Below are 12480 nucleotides of genomic sequence, written 5' to 3'. Positions count from 1 at the left end.
AAGATACACGACTATCAGTGAGTGGGCATAATAACTTCCATTGTCAGCAGTACAAGGTTCCATTCCTGAACATAGGAGAAACAATTTCGTAGAATCCTGTAGTAGAACTGGTCTTACGGGAACTAGGATTAACGTAGAATATAAGATAACGTGTTTTGAGAAGGGAATAGCTCCCTTTACTATATAAATGAAAGATCTAATTTGACACTAAGTGTATTTGGGGGGCAGAGTTTTCATCACTCTCAAAGGCCTGTGATTTTAATAACACTAAATACTGCTAGTTAAAATGGTTTTGTGCCTTCCAGTATCTTAAAAATCTGAGAAACACATGGAAAAGTACTTTTAAATTAATAAAAATGCCATAATTATTCTTAAAAAGAGTATCATACGTTTATAAGTAATTTAATCTAGATACATTCCATGCTTGTATAGATCATCTTTATTCAGTTTATGTTTAACCTTACATGCCCATGTATTTCAGTGCCCTAAGCCAATTACAACTGATTGTACAACTGGCACAGTCTCCGTGTTTCCTAAGTAATTTCCCTTCAAATCCTTGTACTGCTGAACTATTTTTTTGTAGAGATTCTTAGCTGCTAATTGTTTTACATTGGCTGGGGAGTCAATTGGGAAAAATAATTTTATTGATAGGCTCAAACTACCAGGTATTCCTAAAGCAGCTGAGGCTGTTGGACTATCCTGCAGCTCTGGAAGCTTCTGTGACTAGAATTCACTTTGGCTTATGAGGAAATTGTGCAATGCTACACTTTGACTATAGCTTCACCATCCCAGATTCCATGGCCCAGCCTCGGGAACCGTGGGTAATATTGTTAGGGTTCTGATGTTACATTTCAAGTGGCAACAGAGGGGAAAAAAAATTCAGACTTTTATACCTTAATGTGAGTTAATTTTTTGTCCTAAAGTTTACCTTGACCAAATTCAACTATTGGCATAATGTTTTGACTGGGGGAATAAAATGTTGTTGCATAAGGCTCTATGTGGGAAGAAAGGGTAATATAGAGGTAGAATGCTCTAGGCATCCAGAGAGTAACATGAAAGCAATGATTTGTGGCATGCATTAATAGAAAGCATTAATGGATAGAAGCATTAATGATAAATTTTATCCAAGCTTAGAGCTTCCAGAAACATCACATGTTCAAATATATTTTTGAATTTAAAGACTGAACTCTCAATAATAACCAAAACCCTCTTATATTTTGGTGGTTTGACTAATCCCATGTCCATCTGGAGTTGCCTGAGAAAGCTTTAGACTTGGACATGACACAAGTCCTGCCTTTTCCACTAATTAGCTTTGTCATCCTGGATGAGTTATTGAACCTAAGTATCTATTTTATTAGTCATTAAATTATGATAATAATGCTTTTCACTTACTATGTGGATTCAGTAGAATGATAAATTTAAAGTGTTATGAGAGGGTGTATCACATGGTATGGCTTGCTTAGTGGTAGCCATTTTCATTTCTGCTCTTATTACTAGAATTAAAATAGAAATTTCTAGTCCACTTGTTTAGATTGCACAATTTCTAAAATTTAAGCCACAAAGATCCACAACATCTGACTTAACAATAGTATAATTCATGAACTGCTAAAAATTCTAACTTACTTTCCAACAGTTCTAGGCTGATAGAATTTGTAAGTTTTGGATTGATTCTTGATTTAGTTCATTTTCACATATTGATCTATACTTAGGAGTTCCTTTGGTAAGCCAATTTTTACAGAGAAGTCATTATAAAATGCACTTGTAGTTTGTGAATTTTATATAGTTAAATTAGTCCATTAAATTAAAACACTGTTTATTTGGCCTATGAATTAAAGTACAGATTGAGGGGTGCCTGGGTGGCTCAGTGGGTTAAGGCCACTGCCTTCGGCTCAGGTCATGATCTCAGCGTCCTGGGATCGAGCCCCGCATCGGGCTCTATGCTCAGCAGGGAGCCTGCTTCCTCCCTTCTCTCTCTGCCTGCCTTTCTGCCTACTTGTGATCTGTCAAATAAATAAATAAAATCTCTTAAAAAAATAAATAAATAAATAAAATAAAGTACAGATTGAATTTGAAGTACAGATTGTTGTGAATCACCTATTGTAATTCTAATAGATAAGAGTAAGAATTTTACACAGATTAATTTATAATGAAATTTATATTATCAAGTTTATATTATCAAATTTTCTTTTTTAAATTTTTTTAAAAGATTTTATTTATTTATTTGAGAGAGAGAGAGCATGAGAGGGGAGAAGGTCAGAGGGAGAAGCAGACTCCCCATGGAGGTGGGAGCCCGATGCGGGACTTGATCCCAGGGCCCCGGGATCATGACCTGAGCTGAAGGCAGACGCTTAACCCACTGAGCCACCCAGGCGCCCTCTTTTTTAAAATTTTTTAAGATTTATTTATTTGAGAGCGAGAGCAAGGGGGAGAGGCTGAGGAAGAGGGAGAGAGAGTCTTAAGCAGCAGACTCTGTGCTGAGCACGGACCCAGATGTGGGGCTCAATCTCATGACCCTTGAGACCACCTGAGCCAAAACCAAGAGTTGGATGCTTACCCAATTATGCCACCTAGGCGCCCCTCAGATTTTCTTAACAAATTTTCATTGATTTCTATCTTTGTCACTGGGTCACAACTGAAAATATATGTCTAATCACCTTGTATGTGTATGATTTATTAAAGTAATGAATATTTTTATCATTGGAAAGTATATTTAAAATTTCTATTATTTGAGCTGCCTTGCTGGCTCAGTCAGTAGAGCACGAGACTCTTGGTCTTGGGATTGTAAGTTTGGACCCCATGCTAAATGTAGAGATTACTTAAAATCTTAAAAAAGTAAGAAAATTTCTATTATTTTGCTAAAATAACTGAATACTTTAGAGTTAACATTTGGAATCAGTTTATATATTTAATATTACACACTCATCCAGTAATGAGCCATTGCTTATGGAAAGTTGTTTCATTTATAGGAACTAGTTCTTTTTTTGCCATGTCAAAATCTTTAAGAGGAATTACAGGCAAAAGAGAGACATCTTTAGGCACTATAGTTAGAAATTACCCATGTTATTGCCATAACTCGTAGCTTTATTATTTTCAGAGGCTAGCTATAATCAAAATTCTGTTGTATATAGTTATCATTTGGGGAAATATTTGTCAATCTACAAATTCAAATTTTTTAAAGATTTATTTATTTAAGGAAGAGAGAGAGCATGCATGTGCAATCAGGAGGGGCAGGGGGAGAGGGAGACAAGCAGACTCCCCCCTGAACATGGAGCCAGACATAGGGCTCTATCCCAGGAACTTGAGATCATGACCTGAGCTGAAATGAATTCTGATCCTTACCTGACTGAGCCACCTAGGTGCCCCTGAATTTAAATTTGATTACAAAAGCTTTTAGGGGGTATAGTTAGGATTCAATTATACATTTTTTATTTAATAAAGTGCAATTTAGAAGACTTTTTTTATTTTTTATGACATGAAGCCATTTCTTTCATGATAACATTGAAAGCATGTGATTTGAGGACCTATTTGTTAGATAAGAACAGTAAAAACTCCTGGAAATTTTAATATGTCCCAAGGGTGTGGCAGCAAGACATTGGTTTAGATACTTTCAACTATAGATCTGTCTTCAACAAGTAATTATTAGATACTTTTATAAGCTAGGCACTATGCTCAAACTGACACAGCTCTTGTATTCAAGAAACTTAGAGTCACTTTAGAGTGAGGCCTATGACAAGTCTGGAAGAACTACAGAACAAATGTACTATTAGTGCCATGGGAGAGAAAAAACTATCGAGATTCAAAAAAGAGAAAAACCATATATGCTTTTAACAATCAAGATAAAACTTCATGACAATGATGGTACCTGAGATGGCCAATAAGCACAATCTTGGTAGAGAAAAAGGTGAGGCACAGGAACCAATCAGAAAGAAAATCACAAGCAGAAGTCTAAAATAGGTGAGTGCAAGGTATGTCTAGAGAACAATGAATGACTCAGTTTCTTCCCACAAAGTCCTGAAAAGCAGGGTACCATTGAAGATAAGGCCAGAAAGGAGAGCTGAAATAGTTTGTGGAGAGTCTTAAAAATCTGAGTAAGATATTAAACATCAAATAAAGAGGCACCACTGAAGACTTTTTTAAGTAGAGGTAATAGAATTATGACTGTAACTTATAAAATTCAATTGAATTGTGTTAGAACAGTGACAGAATGAAGGTGGGAAGACCACTTGTGAGGCAATCGGCCTGAATGAAGGGTAATGGAAGTTGATTGATCATGAAAAAAAGGAAACAACACTGGAGAAAAATAATATAGGACTTGGCATCCCATCAGATGTATAGATAAAGTGAAAGGAAAGAGCCAAAACTGAAACTCATTTTAAGTCTTGTTCCCTAGAACTGGGTTGTTATGAATATAGAGAGTGCCATTAGAAGAATTTAGAACTTTAGGGAAATAATGTATTTTGATTTTACATAGTGAGACATAATAGGAAAAAATTCCCATAAATTTGGAAATGCGGTTGCAAGTGAAAAGAGGCCAAGGCTCAAGACAAAACTTGCATTTGGCCCCAGTGAAGAAGGCAGCTGAAGACAAGAGAGAGATTATTACTATAATTTTGAAGTATCCCTGTCATTACAGAAAGAGGTGAAAGCAATACACTGGTATGAAATTAAGTATGAGCCAGATACCAGTCATACGTTTTGATGTAAAATGCCTTAAATGAATGTTGATTACAGTTAAAATGGCTTTCAAGGAAAACGAAGGCTAAATTTTTATGGATTAAAGACTTTCATATGGACAGAGTTGAAAAAAAAAATCTTCATTCAACAAATTTGAAGGTAGTATCAGAGTACTTCTAAGTGGAATTTTTAAACGTAAATCACTGAAAATGCAACAAAAACTTACGATGTACTATATGCTGGCTAAATGAACATAATAAAGAAAAGAAAAGAAAATGCCTGCAATTTTTTAGTTCTACCCAACCGAGGAATTAGCATTACCAAAGGAAGAAACAGCATCATTAGAAAAGAAGGTGGTGAGGTCTAAGATTAGAAAAGCAACCTGGATTCGAACAAATAGCCACACCAAAAACCATATAGATCACACAGCCAAAAATTCACTGGAATTGCACCCAGCTCTCTTCTGAGAAGTATGAATTTATCTATTTGTATTTTATATCTGAACAAAGGAAAAATTATTACCATAAAAGTAAATTGTTTTTAATTAAAAACTAAAATATGCTATAGGTTTTGTCTTTTTGCAAATTAACCATTTGGTCAGATTTTTATGATATTTTATAACAGGCAATCTCACCCATTTTAATGCATTTCAGATATCAAAGATAATTCCTTCAGCCGATCACGGAGTTCCAGCGTAACCAGCATTGATAAAGAATCTCGAGAAGCAATTTCTGCTCTTCATTTCTGTGAAACTTTTACTCGAAAGGCAGATTCATCTCCCTCCCCATGTTTATGGGTGGGTACTACGTTGGGAACAGTGCTAGTTATTGCACTGAACCTTCCCCCAGGAGGAGAACAAAGACTTCTTCAGCCGGTCATTGTCTCTCCAAGTGGTATGTATGCTTTCATGCTGTGCTTGCACTGAAGGTCTGACTTGCTATATTTAGTAGAAGGCTTTGCTTTTCATTTTTATAATTTTTTTAAAGATTTTATTTATTTATTTGTCAGAGAGAGTGAGCACAGGCAGACAGAGAGGCAGGCAGAGGCAGAGGGAGAAGCAGGCTCCCCGCTGAGCAAGGAGCCCGATGTGGGACTCGATCCCAGAACCCTGGGATCATGACCTGAGCCGAAGGCAGGTGCTTAACCAACTGAGCCATCCAGGCGTCCTTGCTTTTCATTTTTGAAATTATCTGTGAATTCTAAAATGTAAACTAAATGTTTACATTTAGATGTAGTCTTATGTTTTTAATGAAAGAATACATGAATAAGATGCCAGTGTATCATTTATTTATACAGCCATCCAGGTTTTGCATTTTTTTTAACTCTGCCATCATGTCTAAAGTGATTTTCATTAGAAAATGAAAAAAAATTAAAAAGCAACTGCTCTTCTAATGCATTCAAAGATACCTTAAAATGCTATGTTCTATAAGCAAAAGGGTAGTACCATGTTTAGGAGAAAAAGCAAAAAGTATTTTTTTAAAGAGCATATAGTTGGCTGTTTTTAATATCTAAATGTGAAGTCTTAAATTATGTTGTTTTTCTCCTTTGAAGTATTAGGAAAAAGTGACTTAATAGCAGATCTTAAGAAAAAAAATTATGACTTGTATATTGAAAATGAGATTCAATTTCATCAATGTATGATACATCAAATGTATGTGGAGTCTGAGCTGGAAATAACTGAGAAAACTGGTTTTCATTACTAATTTATGCTGATTTAGATAGAAAAAAATGTGATTGTGCTCATTAGTGTATCCCTTGTTTATACAGTGGACTTTAACATTACTTGGAATTTAAAATTAAAATGTAATTATGATTTTAATGGTAATTTGTGAACTATCTTTACATCAAAGACACAGTTTGATTTATTCATCCAGCTCAATAAATATTTGAGAATGTTCTGTGTGACTAGTTGTTAGAAAAGGTTACATAATGATAATATTCTTACTAATCTCCTTCCTTATAGTAAGAATGTGTATAGGAAAAAAAAAAAGCCAGGAAAGATAAGCCACATAAAGAATGTTCTGATAGCCATATTTAAAAAGTTAAAAAAAAGTGAAATTAATTTTAATGACACTTTATTTAGCCTAGCATATCTAAAATCCTATCATTTCAGCATATAACCTGTGTTTTTAAATTATTAAGATATTATACTTTTTTTTTTTAATGAGTCTTTAGATCTGGCATGTATTTTACTCTCACAGCATGCCACAAGTTGGACAAGGCCGTATTTTCAAGAGCTCTGTAGCCATATGTGACTAGTGGCTGCCGTATTGGACCATGCAGCTCTAGACATCATCCACTTGCTCTCATGCTTGTTGGTAGTACACTTGGCAGATATGAGAGAAGACATAGTTCCAGGCATCCCAATATTTATTTGTTTGGGACATGTTCTGATTTCTTTTTCCAGATACATGCTCAGATACATGCTCAAAGAAAGGTTGAAGCCCTTTAGTAAGCTGGTGTACAATTTCAATTTCATATGCATTCAATTTAATATGCATTCAATTTAATTCATATGCATTTAATTCATATGCATTCAATTTAATATGCATTCTATGTGTTGTTGAATGTCTTTTATGTGTCAGAGTTGGAATATACATATTTGCTGTAGGGGTTAAAATACTTGTTATCTACTAAACTTACATATTTTAGGTACTATATTGAGGTTAAAAGGGGCGATCCTGAGAATGGCATTCCTGGATACCACAGGCTGCTTAGTGCCACCCGCGTATGAATCCTGGAGAGAACACAATGTTCCTGAAGAAAAAGATGAAAAGGAGAAATTAAAGAAACGACGACCTGTCTCCGTATCTCCCTCCTCTTCTCAGGAAATTAGTGAAAACCAATATGCCGTGATATGTTCTGAAAAGCAAGCAAAAGTCATCTCACTGCCAACTCAGAACTGTGCTTACAAGCAAAACATTACAGAGACCTCATTTGTGCTTCGTGGAGATATCGTAGCATTGAGTAACAGTATTTGCCTTGCCTGCTTCTGTGCCAACGGACATATTATGACTTTTAGGTAAGAGTTACACATTTTTAAAAAACATAAAGATGGCATTTACACCCTTAAAACATAACACTACGGAATTACATTCCACTAAAATGAAATGCTTTTGTTTACAGTCTTATACACTGAGAATTTATTTTCATTCAATTAATAGTGAACAAGTTTATGAAGCATACAAATCAGTTTTATCTACCTCTCAAGTATACTAAATCGTAAGATTTATAAGGTCCTGCCATTTTTGCCTTCTGTAATACTTTGTTCAAGACTAAAACCTACCCTGTTTTTTTTGTTTTGTTTTGTTTTGTTTTATTTCCAGTTAATTAGCATACAGTGTTGTATTAGTTTCAGGTGTGCATGAGAGTAATTCAACACTTCTATACATCACCCAGTGCTCATCATTACTGGTGTGCTACTTAATCCCCATCACCTATTTCACCCATTCCCCCAACACCCTCCCATCTGGTAACCATCAGTTTGTTCTCTATACTTAAGAGTTTGTTTCTTGATTTGTCTCTCTCTCTCATTTTTTTCCCTTTGCTTGTTTGTTTTGTTTCTTAAATTCCACTTATGAGTGAAGTCATATGGTATTTGTCTTTCTCTGACTTATTTTACTAAGTGTTATACACTCTAGCTCCATCCATGTCATTGCAAATGACAAGACTACATTCTTTTTAATGACTGAATAATATTCCATTGGCTGTATATACACACACATATATATATACATGTGTATATATACACACAATATATATGGAAGAAGATGTAGATCTTCTTTGTCCATTTATCAGTCAGTGGATACTTGGGCTGCTTCCATATCTTGGCTATTATAAATAATGCTGCTATAAACATAGGAGTGCATGTATCCTTTGAATTAGGGTTCTTCTATTCTTTGGGTGAATACCCAGTAGTGTGATTATTGGATCATAAAGTTGTTTTATTTTTAACTTTTTGAGGACCTTCCATACTGTTTTCCAAAACCTACCTTGTTTCTTATTAACAATTTTTAATATTTTTCTCAAGTTTGCCAAGTTTAAGGCCTCTACTGGATGTATACTACTTGCCCCTCACCAACATGCGGATAGCCAGAACATTCTGCTTCACCAACAATGGACAAGCATTATATCTTGTTTCACCTACAGAAATCCAGAGACTCACTTACAGTCAAGAGACCTGTGAAAATCTTCAGGTAAATAACAAAAATATTACTATAATTTCTTCAAAGGTGAAATATTCTCTAAGATCCCTTACTTTTGTTTATCTCTTATACTCTCAGTACTATACAAATGAGCCTATATGGGAAAATCCAAAGCCTGACTTCAGAGCATATGCTTTGAGACTTGTGATAAAAGTAACTTCATCAGACTCTTGTTATAAGAGGGACTTATCTCACTGATCCGTATTTTTTTAACCCAGTGATGGTATAGAAATATGAAATATTACATACATTTTATACCTGCTCTCCACGTATAATAAATACCAATTATGCACACAAAGAAACCTTTTTAAGGAAGTGTGTTAAAGTGGAAATAATTATATCTGCATATTGTTTCATCCTCTCTCATACACTCTGTATTCACGAGGGTGTATATATATGTAAGAAAAAATAAGATTTCATAGTTTTACTCTGAATATTTTTGTTGATCTGTTTGCAAGAGACTACATTTTTTAAATATAAAACGTTTCTTTTTTTAATATTCAAGTGCCTTATGTACTTGCATATACAGTTGACCCTTGAGCAAGATGTGTTTGAACTGCACAAGTGGACTATACACAGATTTTTTTCCAAAAAATACAATACAATACTGTAACTATTTTTTCTTCCTCATGGTTTTCTTAACATTTTCTTTCTTCCAGCTTACCTTAATGTAAGAATACAGTATATAATTAAGTATAACATATAAAATATGTGCTAATCCACTCTTTATGTTATCAGTAAGGCTTCTGGTCAGCAGTATACTGTTAGTAAACTTCTGGAGGCTTCAAAAGTTACACAAGAATTTTTGGCTGTGCAGGGCAATTGGGCCCCTAACCACCACACTGTTCAAGGAACAACTGTATATTAAAAACTATCAGTTTCATTTCACCTTTTAAAATAAAAGTGCTTTTAAATTGAGTTAAAATATTAAAATATTAAACATTCTATATATTAATTGATACTTAGAGGAAACCATTATCTAAGGGAACTTTCAGGGAACATGTTAATGAGACTTTTTACATTTAGCCCTATTTTACTTGTCTGTAATGGATTTGTGGCTCATTTTTAGAATATGAGCTTTAGAGTCAAGACTGAATTTAAGTCCCATCCTTGCTAATAATTACACGATGGTGTGATCTTAGACAAGTTACTTACTGTCTCTGAGCGTCATCATCTTTAAAAATAGGATTAAAAATAATATCCACGCTATAGGATATGGTATGAATTAAAGAAGACAAAGCATGTGAAGTGCTTAGCATAGTGCTTGGTACAGGGTATGTGCTTACTGTCAGATGTTAGTATTATTTCAGTAAGCTAGACTGTCCTGGAAATGTACTCCTAATGATACTATTATAAACCTTGAGAGTGAAACAGAATTGTAGATCTGATATGTTATATATAAAGTTACATTTACATTTGGGTGGAGATGTTTTTTCAAAGATTCCTAGGTTTCTGAATTAAACCTTTGCTTTTTATGGGGAAGGTAAAATTTTTCTTTAGTGTTTCCTTTCACTAGTAAAATGTTACTGTATTAAGAAATAATATGGGCAATTTAATTTATTCTTAATTCATTTTCATCTGAAATGTGGTCTTAATTCAATTACTCAAAATTTTAAACTTCATCACTTTTTTTGAGATCAAGTCTATTCTTTGGTCAGTGTTTTATTTTAGTAAAAATCAATAGCAGCAGTAAACTTTACCTATTTATTTTTAAATGAAATGGTCCTTTAGTAACTCAATTTCTTTTAATAACTATCTGCTATGTACCCTCATGATATAAAGATAAATGAAAAGTGAACTCTAAGCAGTCTGTGATAGAATGTTTCTTTGAACATTATTGACATTTTATTTACCTCTGTATTTTCAATGCCTAAAAGTAATGCTTTGATAAAAATATGTTGTAAGTACCATTGACTTTATAAATACTATTCCTTGGTTTCCAGAGTGCCCTGATTGTGCATTCATTTTACTTTAACCAAAAAATAAAGAAGATGCCTACAAACATTAATGGAGTTTCCAGCCCAGCTGGAATAATAGGGACCAGATTAACCCTCCTGCCTGAAGCAACCCCAAAAAAGCAGACATGAACATGAAATGACAGTTTTCAAGATCCTGAACATTTGCAGTGAAGGAAAGTAATCCCTGAGAGACAGGAAACAAAGGAAGTGCTCTAGCTTTAGTGCCTTGATAGTTTCCAGAGCATGCATAGAGGGAAGGTACTGAGGCAGAGTCTGACCAACTGTGTTTAGGAGACTCTGAGGCAGAGTCTGACCAACTGTGTTTAGGAGACAGAGCCAAGAGTCTGGGAAGACCAAGTAAGTTAGAGTTCTTAGAAGAGAGTACCAGAGAGAAAAGAGGTATAGAGAGGGAGAATATCTGCAGAGGGTCTGCCAAAAGTTTTCAGTAGAGTACTGTTGAGCACATGCATGTAGATACTCTTTGGCCTGGGAAAAAGCCATCTGATAGGAATAGAAAATTAGAGGGATTTGTGTGCCTGGTCCTAGGGCCAGGCACAGTTCCTGCTCCCAACAGCCAAGCTAAAAAATGGATAATCGATGAGTGTGTTAGTTTCCTGAAACTGCTATAGCAAATCACCTCAAACTTGGTGACCAAAAACAACATAAATTTATTCTCTCACACTTCAGAAAGTCAGAAATCTGAAGTAAGTTTCACTGAGCCAACAGCAAGGTGTTGGCAGAATCATGCTCCCTTCAGGGGCTCTAGAGAAGACCTTGCCCCTTTTAGGTGCCAGCATTCCTGGACTTATGGGTGTGTTATTCCAATCTCACCCTCATGGTCACCTTGCTTCCTCCTCTTGTGCCTGTGTCAGATCTCCCTCTTATAAAAAGACTTGTAATTGGATTTAGGACCCATCTAGATAATCAGGATAATTTCCCCATGGCAGAATACTTAATCACATTTGCAAGACACCATCTCCCCTTTTTGTTTTTCAAGATGTAACATTTATAGGTTTCGGGGATTAGAACCTGATTTTTTTTAAAGACTTTATTTATTTGAGAGAGTACAAGAGAAAGAGAGCATGAGTTGGGTGGGGGGGCAGAGGGGCAAAGGGAAAGGGAGAAGCTGAGCACAAAGAGCCTGATGTGGAGCTCAATCCCAGGCCCCTGGGATCATGACCTGAGCCAAAGGCAGACTCTTAACTGACTGAGCCACCCGGGTGCCCCTAGAACCTGATATTTAAATGGCCATTATTCAACCCAATTCAATGACTAATTGGGTAGAGTATGCAGGAGGGTCTGGGCTCATTAGTTGGGGAATAATTAGCCCTAAAAGGAGTGCTGCTTCCAACCTGCCTAACAAATTACGAAAATGAGACCCAAAAGGATCAAAATGTTTCCTGTTGCCCCAGAATGAAGCTTAAGACAACTTAGCAAGATGAGAAATATCCAGTACTCAACAAGGTAAAAATCAAAAGATCTGGCATCCAGTCAGATTGTCAGGAAAATATGACCCATAATGAGAAGAATAATCCATCTTTTTAAGAAACCAAACCAGAACTGACAGAAATATTACAATTAGTACAGAAGAACATCAAAACAGTTATTATAAATGTCTTCCATACATTCAAAAAGTTAAGTGG

The 12480-nt window shown here is 35.2% G+C and overlaps 1 protein-coding gene across 3 annotated transcripts in view; it reads left to right on the top strand.

The window, feature by feature from the left end:
• Positions 1-12480, top strand: part of STXBP5 (syntaxin binding protein 5) — a gene marked incomplete at its 5' end in the record, with an annotated part of 170167 nt that overhangs the window by 138686 nt on the left and 19001 nt on the right. For all 3 annotated transcript variants that reach the window (XM_080806086.1, XM_080806087.1, XM_080806088.1), the window contains 3 exons: positions 5328-5567; positions 7327-7696; positions 8705-8870. In XM_080806086.1, the coding sequence (XP_080662212.1) occupies positions 5328-5567; positions 7327-7696; positions 8705-8870 (776 nt within the window). The remainder of the gene's footprint in view (positions 1-5327; positions 5568-7326; positions 7697-8704; positions 8871-12480) is intronic.

This window comes from Martes martes (genome assembly GCF_963455335.1).
Source record: "Martes martes genome assembly, chromosome: 6".
Taxonomy (NCBI): Eukaryota; Metazoa; Chordata; class Mammalia; order Carnivora; family Mustelidae; genus Martes; species Martes martes.
This window is presented reverse-complemented; position numbering and strand designations above follow the sequence as displayed.